The 16,952-nt window shown below is 40.5% G+C and overlaps 2 protein-coding genes across 2 annotated transcripts in view; both read right to left on the bottom strand.

Annotated features, from left to right (window-relative positions):
• The window catches only part of LOC133009696 (mucin-2-like), an 18,827-nt gene extending 11,776 nt beyond the window's left edge, over window positions 1-7,051 (bottom strand). The window contains 20 exon segments of the mRNA XM_061077233.1: window positions 721-859; window positions 967-1,118; window positions 1,213-1,316; window positions 1,417-1,469; window positions 1,606-1,861; window positions 1,954-2,080; window positions 2,173-2,267; window positions 2,429-2,593; window positions 3,094-3,231; window positions 3,336-3,408; window positions 3,507-3,620; window positions 3,727-3,877; window positions 3,963-4,077; window positions 4,167-4,292; window positions 5,052-5,268; window positions 5,363-5,496; window positions 5,591-5,681; window positions 6,399-6,513; window positions 6,613-6,868; window positions 6,976-7,051. Coding sequence (XP_060933216.1) covers window positions 721-859; window positions 967-1,118; window positions 1,213-1,316; window positions 1,417-1,469; window positions 1,606-1,861; window positions 1,954-2,080; window positions 2,173-2,267; window positions 2,429-2,593; window positions 3,094-3,231; window positions 3,336-3,408; window positions 3,507-3,620; window positions 3,727-3,877; window positions 3,963-4,077; window positions 4,167-4,292; window positions 5,052-5,268; window positions 5,363-5,496; window positions 5,591-5,681; window positions 6,399-6,513; window positions 6,613-6,868; window positions 6,976-7,051 — 2,697 coding nt within the window.
• An 8,738-nt stretch (window positions 7,052-15,789) lies between these two features.
• Window positions 15,790-16,869, bottom strand: LOC133009695 (P2Y purinoceptor 4-like). The gene has a single exon (XM_061077232.1). It carries the CDS (start codon window positions 16,867-16,869, stop codon window positions 15,790-15,792), a length of 1,080 nt encoding a protein of 359 aa, XP_060933215.1.
• Window positions 16,870-16,952: the final 83 nt, after the last annotated feature.

Genomic DNA, 16,952 nt, shown 5'->3' with positions numbered 1-16,952 from the left:
AGAGATTCATTGCACATGTTTTGCTTCAATTAGAGACACCACTGAACAAATCCCACTGTCACTAGACCTTTATACTTGTCTACAATAAGCATTATATATTGACTTTTAAAACTGATGCTGAAGTTTATCAATGACATGCAATTGTATAAAAGCCATATCGATGAATTTCTGGGACAAGGGCTGACATTACAGAATCCAAAATCACCTGCTATTTATATCTATAGTTCACATAATTTACTATTTGGATATCTCCAGTATGATGTCGAAACTCACAATGGAATGAATAATGAAATGTGTAAGGTTTTAACAGCACCTTCTGCAAAAAAGTTATGGCTGACTACAGAGAAAAGATTTACCATCATGGTCCCAATGAATCGCCTAAGGTTTTCTGAGACGGTGTCTTCTTTTAACTCCTGGCTAAAAATTTTACTTTTTTCGGCAAAGCATATTCCTGCATTTAATTATAATGCCAGATTGCTATTGTTCTTTTATCTCTATCATTATTATTTATGTACTCTCTGCTTTTCTATGTCAACCAATTATTTTCTGTTTTGTATCACTTTGTATTTTGTTTTGTAAAGTGCTCTATAAATGATTATTATTATTATTATTAGTGTTACTAGAGTACCGAGTTCCCACTGCAAAGGGAGAAGTGAACGAGTGAATAAGGGATTTCCGTCACATTATGTAACTTGGATGATGTTTACATTCTTTATTTACCTTGACAGCAATGTAGGCACAATCTCCTTGAAAGGCATATGCTTGCTCATCAAATGTAGAGTAGTGACCACTCCCGTAGATGATACAAGTTCCTGGACATTTTTTGTCTGTGCATTCCCACTTTCCACTCTTGCAGGTACTAGATGAATAAGAAATGTTTAAATGTGCAATCAAGTGCAATCAAGTGAAATAAACAGACAAATAACATCAAATGTGTTGTTACATCTAATAAAAACAAGGTCATACCAGTAGTTACACTTGTTAGGAATTTTTGCCCCTTGGTCGTACAGATGCCCGTCATGCTGACATGGACATTCATTCTCTTTCACACAGGAACCTTTGCCATCCTCAACAAGGCCATTGGGACACTGGCAACCTGATTCACACTCTGTGAAGTCCTGGGAAGGAAGAAACACCATAACTGTCAGGAAACAACCATAGACACTAGTAATGTGTTTGGTCAGATTCAATACAGCAGCAAAAACAACTCACACAATCGTTGTTGTCCAGATTCAAACAGGTTCGAGCACACTGGACTCCAAGCTCTCCTTTGCCCGGAGAGGAGCAGTTGAAAAACTCTTTTGGAGCAGGGCATTCTGTGACAGAGGGAGAAAGTGGTTGAGTCTCGACTTACACAAATGTGGGTTGAGGATGTCCAGGGAAAAAAGAAAATACATAAAACAAAAAAAGACATACTTGATAAGCGGGCTCTCCAAGAATGACAGTGAAGCATCCCATTGGTGCAAACACTAGAAAAGACACCACAGACAAGAGATGGAACACATGGGTATGTCAAAACTATTCACCTTGGATACATCTTATACAAGTATGTAAAACCTTGGATAATAAAGGCAAATGGCAACGAAATGGAAATAATTATATCACCAGTGTTCGTCCTTGATGCTCATGGACTTCCCTGGCTTGATGTATGCTTCGTTGTAGTAGCATGGACACTTTGCCATAGGTACGCAGGCGCCTTTTTCATTCAGGTAGAGACCCTCAGCGCAGGAGCAGCCGTCCACAGGCAGGAAGTCGGAGGAGCAGCTCTGCTGATTTGAGCCCAGCGATCTGCAGGTCAACTGGCATCTCTGATGTTTGTTAGAGAAGGTCTGAGATGCCGGGCAGCTACTTGAGTATTTGTCTGTTTTGGGCACAATGTGAGGATGTTTACTGGGAAAGGGATACTGTTAATTGCAAAATGCATCACCTCAGCAGAACGAAAGAAATCCTTACCGCACACGCTCTCTCTCCAGTTTTCTAAGAACACTCCCTTCGCTGCACAAGCCCGCGCATAAGAGGAGAATACCGCGCACAAGCAGGCCTCACTCTTCTCACAGTTACAGCTCGCATAGGTGCATCGCTGCGGAAGGGAAAAACAGTTTTTAGAGGAACTACAGTCACATCAAAGTGTAATCTAATATAATTGAAATAATAGTTAGATTATTCCTGTACCTTGTAGTACATCTCAGGATCCACCGCCGAGCGACACTTTGCAAAGGTGCTGTTTGGTTTCAGCAGCAAGGCGCACCAGTGTTTGGCGTACAGCTCTGAGAATAAAGAAACAGCAACTTTTTAACTTTTAACTTCTACAACTGTGTTGAATTCTATTGCTGCCTTGACTATAAATTACACTAAGGCTAAAAAACATTTGTCTGAAGCTGGAAATCCATCTAAAAAACATACATGTGACCAACTCTCTACTGTTTACCATTCTCTACACTGAGGGAGCAGGGGTCGTCCAGTCTTTCATCTCTGTCTCGACACATGAGGTTGGCCTTCCAGGAGTTACTGAAAGTGATGGCTGTTCCTTCCACGATCCCCTGAGGTGTCTTCATATCGTCAGACAGGACCATGTTGTAGTTGCCGCATAAACCTGAAGACACAAGATATTTTAGCCAAATCAGAATCTTCAGAACCATTTATGGAGCAATGCTAGTGAGCTGACTCAAGCCCCTCTCCAATGGGGTGATATACCTGTCTCTCCACAATCATCTATAATACACACTCACCCAGTTTGAGGATCTATTTAAACTGCAACAACAATCACTATAAACAGAATATAGAGATTTACTCATTAATACCATTATATGTATATAATCATATCTTGGCAGTGCTGAAGTCGTAGCCTAGACGTCAAACACTAACTATCTAATAAGCATTTGAAATGTGACATATCATTATCATATTATTATGAGAAATAATATATTTTATTATTGTACACTACAAATAAACCACATTTAGGCTCCTAAAAGTGTCTTTTACAATTACACGTGTAAGACAGAGCTGTCACAGACTGATTTTATTTCAGCTTTGGGCATTTTTTCAGTTAAATCTGTCAGTTTGCTCCATGTTAAGACGAATGTTAAAACTCACCTCTTGTATTTGCTCTGTATCTCGGATCCAGACTGACATAGACTTGCATGATGGGCACATGCTGGATCTGAATCTGCAACCCAAAACTGGTCTGGAGCAAAATGTGAAAGGAGGAAGCCTGGAAGATGTTGATGTCACCTGTGAATAAAGGAATAGAAAATGATTCATCTGTTAAAGCGCGTCACAAATAAAAAAGAAGACAATGACATTTTGTATGCAGAGTTAATTATGGTCTGACCCACCTAGAGCCTGGTATGGCAAGCTGATGGTCTGTGTATTCTGCTTCACTTTTCCATCTGAAGTGAACGTTAATACCTGGATAAGAACAGATTAAATCAGTGTTGCAGAGTTGCAGATATCAGTGTGAACCAATGAATGACTACAGTCTTCTGAGCCAACAGAGTTTAACTCACATTGTTTCTGTCATTGTTCAGCAGGATTTTCAGGGTTTTCAGACAAGTATCAAACTCTTGGTTTGCACAGGGCGCCAGCTGGATCAGGATGGTGAACTTTGGACTTGTGTCGTCCTAAAACGTAAAGCAGAACAACACATTATTATAATAAGATATTATTTAACATCAGAGTATTTGATTATTTCTGCCATTTAATTGTACAAAGCAGTAGTTCGGTCACCTTGCTGTCCACCTTGGCTAAGATGTAATAGCAATCTCCATGGAAGGTGAAGGTTTTCCCATCAAAGGTGGAGACATGTGAGCCCTCCTCGACTGCACATGTAGCAGGTGTTTGGAGGCTCTTACAGACCCATCTACCCTCCAAACATGTACTGAAGTAACACAAGTGATTCAAAACCAAGGAAACACACACCCAAAATAATTATTTTTGTTTACACTATGAGATAGGTAACATACCACTCTGATCGGTCCTGTCGGTAAACCTCACCGGAGTTAAAGACCTTGTCGTGTTTGCATTGACATGCAGATTGCACGATGCACCCTCTCATGGAAATATCATCAAACACAGTTCCTGAAGCAGACGGTTGTATCAAATGATAAGTAAGCAAAACTGTGGAACTGTTCAAAATGTGTTGCAGGAAACATGTGAAGAGCACTGACCAGGAGGACAGAAGCAACCGTCCATTTTGTGGTCCTCACACAGTGAACTCGTGTCCTGATGTGAGCAAGTGTCCAAACAAGGTGAACCGCTCTCCTCATACACCATGTTGAAGGGGCACTGTTGAGCTGTGAGGATGTGGTACAATTCAAATCAACAGAGGAAGGATGTGGCTCGCTTGGATGCATTTGTGTTTATCAAAAGTTGATTTGTATGTAATATTTGACTGATTGAAAGTTTTATTTAAATCAATCACATGTTACATAGGTGTATATCAGAGACAAAAAGTAATGCCAAATAATCTGCATTGCCCCCTTGTGGCTGGCTGCAGTATAAGTCATAAACCCTGGCTCCCCTATGTAAGTCCCGACACATAAAAATAAAATTCCTCAAAAATGGTTTCTGTCATTTAGGTTGATTGTATCAAACTGATGTTTTTTCAGGTACCAGAGTTTTCAGATAAGTTGTCAATGGGGTGAAACGTCATGATTGACGGTTGACACTGACTCCCTATTGTTCGAGGGTGTGCACCAATAGGACCTCGATGCCACAGCTTCACACCTCGATCACCACTGAAGCTGATTTATATTTTTTATATTATATTTTACCTTATGTCTGTATAACGGGAGGAAGCGGAAAACTGTGTACAACTTCTAAGAAATGGACTGGTTGTGTGTTGGTTGTGTGACTACTGTTTGCAAACCAAATTGCCCCTCGGGGACAATACAGATTACCCCTCTAATCATTTTCAGAGAGTTACACAATACGTTCTTTCAAAGAGCAATTTAAATGATCTGCTTTTCCCTGAGCTGATTTCAGAACTTTGATACTCTCTCCACACCAAACAGCAAAAAACATATAAAAACAGAAGAGACAACAAACATTACCACAGAACTGAGGGGTCCTCCAGCTGGGAGGCTGCCCTCCTGCATGGGAACACTGTCGAGAGAACTCAGACATTGTGCTGCAGACACAGAAGTCGTTTGTTAGGTTGGCACAGCCGCACATGTCCTGCACGCAGGCCTGGATGTAAGGTTCAGGGTCGATCAGTTGGACGCAGGAGCTCCAGGACTCTGAATGCAACATCTGGTTACAGGTGGTTTGCTGAAAGGGAAGAGATGATAGGAACAGAGATGCTCTGTTGAAAATGCTACATATCAATATCGCTGCTGCTAAAAGGCTGTGGATAAAAACTCACAAATGTTGCGCATGACTCGTCCACATTCACAGCGTCCAGTGAATCATAATCCTCTTCATACGGGTCCTCACAATCTACGTTTGGATTATGGACTTTGTGTTTGTTGCCAAACTCAATTGGGCTGATTTGGCGACCTGCATATAATTCAATTATATTTTGTCACATACAAAAAGGTTCAGCGTACGACTGATGAACTGAATAAATACATCAAGTGAACAGCATGTATACCATTGTGAATGAACTCATCGTAGACTGCAACACCATTGAAGTCTCCACAAAGTCCACAAGTTCGATTAGCGTAGTCCTGATCCAGCTCCACCTACACCGGAGCAACACAGCAAGACATTATAACAAGCTTTTAAAGCAACACTTTACACTGAGCAGCAGCAGCGCACATGGTGATTCATTATTGATATTTAAAAGGTTTCCTCACTGAAAATCATTGATAAACACTGGTATTTAACTGATGTTGCAGTTCGGCATTTCTTGTACCCGCTCACCAAAGTTACATAAGGTGAAACAAACAGGGTTCAGTGTGAGGTGAGGGAAAGAAAGCAGCCTCATCCTCACTATAATCATTTCTGTTATTCAAAGGTAAAAGAGTTGCAGTACTTTACACCATTTTAACAACTTTGATACTCTATTAGAATACTGAAGCACAAACAAAACACATGCAGATTATAATGACCTCATCAAGTGACCTGAATTATGTGAGTTAATACGATCTGAGTGTGAATGAGAAGAAGAAAGAAGAAGAAAACTGAAGGACAGCCTCACTTTTAACCTGATTTATTCTCTTATAACTGTAACCCTAGGAGGTCGGCTGGTTATGTTATTAAAAGAAAAATATGTTCCAATCTACATAATAGGCTCCCTTGAATTCGATAAATTAGTCTGATTGTTAAAATGCACTCCTCGATATCTGGCATAATTGAATTATAGAGCAGATCTCAAGTTGAGCTGTGTGGGTGTACTTCAAACCATCAAAGCTCTGAAGATACAACAATGTATTTTGAGCAGAAGGTTAAGTTTTTACCATGATTGCATCGTCAGTGTTCCACATGACCGTGATGCCCACTTTGGAATGGAGTTTGAGGTAAACAGCATTTTTTTCCACTTGGACCCCTGCGTTGTGGTACGGCAGCTTGATACTGGGATAAGAGAGAGTGTGTTTGTTTTTTTATTGTCATGTACAAACATCAGAAAAAGGAAGCAGCTTCTTTCAGATGCTTCACGGATTCTTTACTCACGGCTCGTTGTTCACAGTGACCATCGTCTTGCTGAGGTGGAATGACAGGTCGCTGAGGGTGACCACCACGTCGCTGACGGTGGGGTCTCCATCATTCTCCCTCCTCCTCATGTGCACTGAGAACTCCTGGTAGGACTCGTGGCAGTCAGAGACCAGATTGTATTCACACATGGCAGGAAACTGATACACGTCCCCGTCGAACGTCTTGAAGTGCTCGCGGCCCCACGTGCTGCAGATGCTGCTGACATGGTTGCGAACTGAGGAAAAATACAAAAGTGCACAAAATAGTTTGAATTATTAAACCTTCTAGATGAGATTATTCAAGTTTAATAATCCATTCACACAGTCCTGTAAAAAGTCTTACCCAGTCTGCCCTGTACATCATCAACAGTAACAAGAGCCAGCGCAAGGAAACACAACCCAACACATCTCCACCTCATGATGCCAATGTGGGCTTTTTGTTTCCTGAGCAGGTAACAGTCAAGGGACACTCGGCAGCCTTTTATAGTCAGATTGCTGAATTCTTTACTCCCACCCTCTTTCTTAGTGTAGCTAAAGTTTTATTACCAATACATGACAAACATGTGCTGAATGGACGTCCAACGCCTTTCACAAGTCCCATATAATCATTACTTTTTCCTTATCTCTCGATTGAACAAATGTGTGTGCAATTCAAATACGTAACAGTTTGATAGAGATGAGTACCAATTAAACAATGTTGACAGTGTGATCCTGTTTTTTATTTGTTCTGTAATAATATATTCGGGTGAAATCTCTGAGAAACTCAGTGTAATAGCGAGGGCAGCTGTAGTTGATATGATGAAGTGACACAAAGAAGTTTCTGCTTAATGAATGCAGAAAACAACATCACTGCAAAACAATATCAAAATAAATGAAACTACAACAAAGAGATATTTTTAATGAATGAATACATAAATTAATCGAGAGAATAACACTTACATACACAAAACCCTCCATCTGTATTCTTGGTTATATTTAAATTATTTAAGCAGATGGGTTTTTTCATATATAATTTTATATAATGTGTTATTTCTAAGGCATGGTGAAATTGGATTTGTATGGATGTTGATGGTTCAGTTAACATCTGAACATATATATATATATATATATATATATATTTATATATTGAAATGAAGGGAGACAAAGATAGGTCCAGAATATACACAGTAATATACAGAGCGAGAACAACATAAAGGCCTAAAACTGTAGTCAGTTAACAACATGTTAGAGAATGAAATTGAGCATATTATTTTTGTGTTTAGTAAATATGTATTTTGCTGTAATATTACCTAAATGGCTTTTGGATGTGGTAGGACGCTGTATTCGAGACCTACATAGATTGCAGGCGTCCTTTATACCTACAGTCTCACTTCAACATGCCGTGCAAGAGACCAGACAAAGTCATGGTAACTGGTTTGTGTTGGGCCCATAGGAACCAAGTGTTTTACCCCAATGTAACATGTGAAAACTGTTCTAGATGCAGAGGAGAAAACTTAAAACTTAAAAGTCGTTTTACAGCTTAGGAAGTCCGTAATTGCTCCAGCTGGTGAGTTGATCTTTTACCTTCCATGATTCCTCCCGTCATCTTTTACTAAAGCTATTTACTCATTGGTCTTATCTGTGGTTATATCCTGGATACACATTGGAATGTATTTTTGCACGGTCTCGATTTCTGTGGCAGCTCCTCCAAGTGCAAACAAAGTGGTGGACCGCTCCCTGAGGAGGACAGCTGCATGATGAGGAAGGTGATCAGTCATATGTGGTCCAGCAGCATATGTCAGCGCTGGTACAGGAAGGAAGCTGCTCTCGCCAAATGACCTTAAGACAGTTCTGGATAGATGTTGAAGTGTTTAAGATTCTGAAATGCGTGCTGATATTACACTGTTTATCATCCAACATATTTCCAATAAAAACTGACAAAATTGACATTTTAAACCAGGCATTGTGTCAGAAGAACTCTGCTGACTTCAATACCAGAAATCAATAAATGCATTTATCTATTTGTCTGATATATTCTATTGAAAGTGTATGCAGCATATCTTGCATTTACAACAGTGTGGGCTGAATTATACTCGACAGTTACATTTAAAATGAGGACTTAGGTTATAGGAAATTTTCTCACATGTTCCTCTAGAGCAAATATCAGCTGTCAAGAATAAAAGATTATATTCTGATTTGATTCTATGACCACAGGGCCAGCCCAGTCTCCTGTAGAGGAACATGTGTGATCAGGAAAGAGGGACCAGGACGATTTAACGGGAAATTAAAACCTTAAATCCAAAAATCTATTAAAATGTAGGTTTTTCATTGTCTGCATTTCGCAAAAAATACTCAACCGACTTCGAGGTGGAAGCCAATTCATTGTGGTGTTGATCCACATTAATATTTTGAGATGAGGTGTTTTTAAACATGTATTTTTCAAAAAATAATAAGTGGATATTAATGAAAAACAAATAGACATCTTTAGGAGACTGATATCTATGAGTGTTTGGAATTTGTTGCAGATCCAAATATAAATCTGGATCTAAATGTGGTTTCTCAAGGGAACTGTTGGGCCTTGGCAAAAAACATGCTCTCTGCTGATTCCCATTCTAGTTTTCATTATAATTTTTTTAAAAAGTAGATGCGTAAATAGGAGCCAGCTGCTTAGTAGCGTGATAAGTCTCAGCCAGAAAAGGCGTCAGTGTTTGCGTTGTGTCAGGGCATGGCCCGTTGTTTGCATGTAAAGTACAGACTGTGTGTTCTGTTACAACACAAAACCAAACAGTGTCTACTGTGACTTTCTATTTGGGAGCGTTTAGCTGAAGAAAAAAACTCTCATTAGTTATGCAACTAATGGTAAAGTAATTAAATTCAATATTAAGAACAGAAACTCACCAGAGGAAGAGAAAACAGTGGGTCTGTTAATGTCAGCCAGCACCTCAGTCATACAGTTGTGAAATGAATTGCAACTAAAAAAAAAATATGATCTTGCCTTTTGTGGTTGTGTGACCGAGCTCGACTTTTCTGTGACTGTTGTGGATTCAGGGGATTGTGACTGGGACTGTTTTTAATTGCTATTTTTTTGTAATTATGCCAATTAAATGTACATGTGGCGTAAATATTTCATATTTTACATATCTTACATCCTTATATATTACACTGTGTCTTTTTGTTTGATTATTTCTGGAAATAGGCACAATAAGACATTTCACTGCATTGTATAAAGATGTATCTGACAAGTAAATCTTATCTTGTCTTATCTTAATGCTAATGTCTGTTGGTCTGTAGGCTGGGACAGTGACATGTCTGTTATCTTGCTGCTCCTCCATCTCCTACCACCATCTGCACAGGGAAGGAAGAGGCCGGGGAAGGTGTCGGCATGTCAGGCTGTGGAACACCTCATCAGATTCATAAAAGTATGCTGAACAGTTGTTAAAAATATAGTTTTCATCACCTCAGTTTCATGCACAGTGATCTGTTGTGAGTGGTTGGTCACTAAGTATTGCTGTTGAATGTTTGTTTGGTTGTAGGCTGGAACCAGTGTACAGCAGCACCTGGATAACATCAGCCAAAGCAGCCAGCCCTACCTCCTCGTTCAGGGGCCTGCAAGAAGCAGCATTCAAACCTTCTTTATTGTGATTGACAAGTATGCGCTTCCATGTAAGGCAACAGGTTCAGTGGGAGCCCTAGACGAACTCTTTAAGGCCCATTACGTCTTTGGTACCTCTTACACCTCTTCCTTGGCCAACTTTTTCACTTTTCTCCAAACAACCATTTACAACATTGATGTTGGGGAAACAAAGGAAACTCCCAGAGTTGCAGAGCTGCGGGCAAGAATGGTGCGTTAGTGTCAAATAATGAAGTGTTTTCTTTGCAAAAGTGACCATGGGAGGCCAAACAGCCTTATAAAGCACCTGAAGGTAATTCATGGTCTCTGTACTGGCCGGACTCTTCATCTTAAATGTGGCCAAGTTGGATGTTTACGTTCTTTTGGTAGCTTTTCAGGCTTTAGAAAGCATCTGAACAAGTGCCATGTAAGTGGTTCATTTGATTCTGTCGAAGAAAGTGATTTTTCACCACACCAAAGTGTTGAGTGTAATGCCACTGATGTTGATGTGTCGTCTGAACATTTGGAGGGACAGTCCACCTTAACTTCAGCCCACCTTGTAAATAGTTGTGCAGCAGTAATTTCTGATTTAAAAGCAGCAGGTGTAAGCCAAACTGTAGTGAACTCTGTTGTGACGTCCATGGAAGAGATTGTTCAAGATATCCAGCAGCATGCCAAATAAAGTGTCATTAAGCATGTATTTGGTGATGAAAGAGAAACTGAAATGTGCAAGAAAGTTGAAGCATGTTTTGAGGAGTTAGAGAATCCTTTCACAGTTCTTAATTCAGAATACAAACGATCAAAAAAATTTTCAGGGGAAGTGGGAAACAGTGGAACCCATTGAATGTGTAATTGGCTCAAGATTTGACACAAGGAGAAATAAAAAGACTGGAACATATGATCAGACAGTCGTTCAAGATAAATTCATGTATGTTCCCATTTTATCTACATTGGAGTCAATATTTAAAAGTCAGTATGTTGCAGAAATGTTGAAAAGCTCAGACACTGATGACTCAAGATTCAGAGATATTCATGATGGATCTTTTTTTAAGACTCACCCTCTGTTTTCAACTGAAAAGCTCACTGTGCAGATCCAAATGTTGTATGATGACTTCGAGGTTGCAAATCCTCTCGGTTCCATTCATAAATTGGGTGCAATATATTTTACCTTAAGGCACTTCTCTCCAAAATGGAATTCTCTTTTGGCCAACATACACCTGTGTGCCTTATTTCATGCACAAGATCTTAAACGGTACGGTTTTAGTGAAATTCTTGCTCCTGTTGTTCGAGATATTAAAGTTTTAGAGAATGATGGTATTGAGATTCCACTATATGGTGGTCGTGTTCCTGGCAGTGTGGTACAGGTTACTGGTGATAATTTAGGCGTACATAGCTTGTTTGGTCTGGTCGAGTCCTTCAGTGCAAAGTACTGTTGCAGATTTTGTTTAACTGAAAAAGAGAACTTCAAAAATAGTGTTGCGCACAAAAGACACCTACACTGCTCACTGTCAAGAAATGGCTGATAATCCATCTCTTCCGTATATTTTTGGTGTGAAAAGGTCATGTTCATTGAATTCATTGTCATATTTTCACATAACTGAGAACTTCTCAGTTGATGTGATGCATGACATTTTGGAAGTGGTGGCCCAGTACGAATTGAAGCTCTTGTTTTTGTATTTTAAAGAACAACATGTAACACAGGGGGAGCTGAATTTGAGAATACAAAGTTTTGATTATGGATTCATGGAAAGAAACAATAGGCCTGTATCTGTGAATTTAGGTGGGGAGTCTAATGATCTGGGACTGAATGCAATTCAGTCATGGTGCTTGTTGAGGAATGCACCACTCCTCTTTGGAGATTTGGTAACCTCTACTGACCAACATTGGGGCCTTCTTCTTTTATTACTACAAATAATGAACATTGTATTTTCTCCCATGTTATCTCAAGGTCTGTGTGTATATTTAAAACATTTGATTGTGGAACACCACAAACTGTTCAAGATGTTGTATCCCCAGAAAAACCTTTTACCAAAGCACCATTTTCTTATCCATTATCCTCGCATTATCCAGAAAATAGGACCTGTACTTCATAGTTGGTGCATGCGGTATGAAGGCAAGCACAAAAGCTCAAGTCATTCAAAAATATCACCAAAACGCTGGCCAAAAAACACCAGCATCATATGGCATATCTTTGGCGATCTTACACAACTTTTAGTCGGTTAGACATTGGTCCTGGGAAAATTATGTCTTTGGAAATGGTAAAAGGAGGTTCTGAAATTGTCAAGGCAGTGCAAGTGCCTTCCAGTGTTCAAGTTATGAAAGTGAATTGGGCTAAACACAATGGTTTTGTTTACCGCCCACATCTGGTTATTTGTGGCAAAGTTGAATCTGAAATGCTTGTCTTTTACCAGATTGAGTCGGTGCTACTAATGCATGACAAATTGTTGCTGCTCACTTTGCCTATCTATACAGTCACTTTTAAAGAACATAACCATGCATATGAGGTGACCAGGACAAAAAACAATTTTGTGTTCTTTCATGCTGACAGCCTGCATTATCCAAGGCCTTTTGACATACAAATGTCATATGGAGGGAATGACACAGCTCTCTTTGTTGTTCCATATTGCTTTATGTGTTGAGCAATAAAGCACACTGTACTGTCATCTCGTCTAAATGTGTTTTTTTCCATTTGATAGGTTAAATCACACACACACACACACACACACACATATATATATATATATACGTTTCTATATATATATATATATATATATATAAAAAATAATACTGTATGGAAATAAAAATTTAATATTTTTACACATTAGAGTGTCATTTTAAAACTCTATTATGAGTAAAATTGGCTCTATAAAGTGTAATCGTATTACTCTGAACAGTGTGAATAAACCTCAGTGTTACATATTTTTACACATTTCATTGTTAATTTTGACACTAAATTGAGTAAAATTAACTCTGAAAAGTTGACACTGGCCATAGAGTCAATTTAACTCTCTTTTTGAGCGGGACCAAATGTTATCTGAAACGGAGTTAATTTCAACTCTCTTAGAGTTGAATTGACACTCTGATGGTTTTTTCTCTAATGCTGAAGTACTGGGCTCTGCTGTGGAAGTTTAGTGGATTTTTCCCTGGTTGTCGTAGCTGTAGTTGGAACCTGAGGTCCTGTTGATGACGCTTCTGTAACTGTATTTGTAACTACGTTGAGAGGTTGTGTTGGTGGCTGTCCTGTGATTGTTGGTGTTTGCTTTTCTATCTTTGCTAAGAAGTTAGGGTTTTCTGTCATTGTCATTGGTTTTGTTAAGATTGTCGTTGTGGGTTTTACTTTAGTTATGGTAGAACTAGTGCTGTACATTTTTCTGACTGTAATTGAGGTAGTACTGAATCTTCCTGTAACTGTGGTTGTAGACTTACATACATGCAACATCTGCTTCATATTAATAGTCCAAACAAATAGGAGCTATTCCTCTCTCTTTTCCTAATCCATAGTTAATAATTGGTAACTCTTTGTATTGTCTTGCTGAACAATCGCAGCAAATGTTTAAACAAATCAAACAATTTTAAGATTTATTTTCGTGATATTCACTCATGTGGACCCACTATGAGGAGTACAGTCTGCAGTCAGCCACACAGAGGCAGTGTTGTGTAAATAAATCCAAGGCCAAGCCTCATAGTCTCAAAGCCAAGCAAATACGTGTATTTGTTCCAGCCCACTTTGATGAAATAACGCTCCATGCATGGACACCGGCCAGTTTGGGGGACACTTAGAAACGTCTCCTTTCCTGTCCCAAAGTTCACCCTGCTGGGTGGACCTGAACACCACTTCAGGCCAAAACTTCCCCAGTATGATGTAAAGTGTTGAGTGATGGTTGAGTTGTTTAACAAAGAAAGAATAACAAAAACAACTGAGTAAAGAATAACATGTGTACATTCACAGCAATTCAGCGGAGGCTTCAGGGCATAAGCACCCACAGAGAAGCATTTAGTCTGGGCTAAATTCACATTTATTTGATATTGATTCAACCGGAGAGACAACACGTCTATGATTTAGGCTACTTTATTTGCATAAGGTTTATTTGAACGTGGGGGTCAAACATTCGACTATTGAAAGAGTAGTTCTCCCATGTGCAGTGTGATGCACTGGTTTACAAATCCTAATGTAAACAATAATCAGGAGTGATGCAAAAATAAAGACAAATCACTAAAACTCTATTAACCATGAACAGATAAATAATCAGAGGTTGTGATGTATTCTGCAGAAGGCCACCAGGTGACAATTCAGACTTCGGCTTCACTTATGGGGCCAAGTCAGTTTCCACCTTTTGATGCAGTCTACTTTTTCAAAATTAATTTCATGTGGTTCTCAGACATATTAACACCATGGTAATAAGTTACTGCTAATGTTGACTTTACATGTTATGTTATTAATGATGTGTCTTTATGTGTATCGGCTTAGTGCTTTTATTTTGAAAACCATTGTGGTACTGCGACACTAAAAACCAGTTACTTAATATTTAACATTTAACACATTGATCCAAAAGCCATTTAGCCATTTGTTGAGGACATGATGGATGGATGATGGATTATTTCTCTGTTCAATAAACAAACTGAACCAGAACATTAGCATGTGTCAGCAATGATGAATATAATGTGCATAAATTTGCTGACATTACAAAATGTATCAGCCATTACTGTCGACAAGCATCTGGAGTCTTTATAATGAACATTCACTGTGGGTGGGCTAAAATCAATCACCACCACACGTTAGGGCCTATTAGGAACTATAGTAACAATTTATAAACATTTATTTAATTAGAGTGTATCATAAATAGCTATAATATGTATATAAAATATATTTTTTAAAATAAGGCTGGACTATAAAATGATCAATAATTATCGTATATAGTTTTCATCAATAGCAGTAAAAGATAGCTTCAGGATATCAATGTAAAGCTTATGCATTGTGTAAATACAGTCAGGAGGTATAACACTATACCTCACATTTACAAAAGGTTTTGTTTGTCATTCTCTGCCTGGGAGCAAAAATCCGTCTTTTTTTTTTTTTTTAATAATATTTTTATTACATTTTTTTAACCCTAACCCTAACCCTAACACAAAACATACAGAACTGCTCAGACACGACAAAAAAGGGGGGAAAACCAACAGAATGTGGACATGTGGGTACAGTAAATAGAAAATAATTAAGAAAATGAAATAAAAATGACAGTGGGCACATTTTCCAGCCCTTCCAGCCCTTCTTCTTTAAACTTAAAATTAATAATATGACATTAATCATGATCTGTGTCAAAAGATATTTAATTTAGTTATCTTGCTGTCATTTATCTCCCTAATTTTCAAACTATTTGCACATTGCATTACCAACAAACTTTTTTGTGGCCACATGGTCTCAAACAAAGGGAACATGGCTGAACCCAGTCCCAGACCCAAATAACATTTATCCTTGGGGCCTTCCTTAAACTGTCTGCTATCAGTATGTGAGTATCACAGTGATTAGAAAACAAATATCCAAAGTTTTCTATAGTTCTTCGGGATATGTTATAGTTCAGGTTGAGGCAGTGCGCACTCGGGTGTGACAGCAGACACCCCCTGCCTCCTCCTCACTGTCCCCCGGGCCCTCTTGGATCCCACACCGGCCTCCTGCATGCCCGGGCACTGGGAGAACACCACCTTCAGAGAACCCTGGAACGCTGCCCTGAACTGGCGGCCTATGAAGCAGCTGAACAGCGGGTTGATGCAGGTGATGAGGCTGCAGAAGCACATCTCCAGGGTGAAGGCCAGGTCCGCGGCCCACCAGGAGGCCGGGTCGTCCGGGTACACCGCCCTCATCACGATGGCGGCGTTGCGGCTCAGGTGGTAGGGCAGGTAGAAGAGGGCGAAGAGGACCAGCGCCGCGCTCAGGACACGCCGCAGCCGCCGCCGCCTCCTGCTGTGCGGGTCGCTTCGGCCGGGCCTCCCCCGCAGCTCCCGCACGCTCCTCAGGCCGCAGTAGCAGATGAGGAGCAGCGGGAGGAGGAAGCAGAGGATGGAGCAGACCAGGGAGTACGGCAGGCTCTCCCCGGGGTCAGTCAGCAGGACGTACATGGTGCACACGGTGCGGTTGGTCTCGGGGCACGTCTGGATGAGGGTCATGCGGGCCACCGGCACGCTGAGGAGCAGGGTGCCCCCCCACACCGCCACGCACAGCACGCACGTCCTCCTCCGGCCCAGCAGCACCAGAGAGCGCAGCGGGTGCACGATGGCCAGGTAGCGGTCCAGACTGACGCAGGTGACGAAGAAGATGCTGAGGTAGAAGTAGTTGTGGTAGAGCATCCTCACGGCCACGCACAGCGGCAGCCCCAGCCTCCAGCGCAGCCGGTCCACATGGTAGTGGACGAGCAGGGGCAGGGCCAGCAGCCAGGAGGTGTCGGCCAGGGTCAGGTTGAAGAGGAGCACGGTGCTGCGGGTCCAGCGGCGCAGGCGGTGGAAGAAGATCCAGAGGGAGAGCAGGTTGAGGGGCAGCCCGAGGACCAGCACCACCAGGAAGAAGGACGGCATCACTGTGAGCTGGACCAGCGGTAAACCCTGATGTGGGTCCAGGTCACAGAAGGCTCTCTCTGGAGGCTGGAGGTTCACCATCACAGAGGTTCAGCTTGGAGTTTACACATGCAGCTTTATTTCAAGTGTGTCTAATTAAATAAACACATTATATTATATCATAT

The sequence above is a fragment of the Limanda limanda genome, chromosome 8 (assembly GCF_963576545.1).
Source record: "Limanda limanda chromosome 8, fLimLim1.1, whole genome shotgun sequence".
NCBI lineage: Eukaryota > Metazoa > Chordata > Actinopteri > Pleuronectiformes > Pleuronectidae > Limanda > Limanda limanda.
Note: the sequence above shows the minus strand (reverse complement) of the source record. Positions and strands in the feature narration are given on the sequence as shown.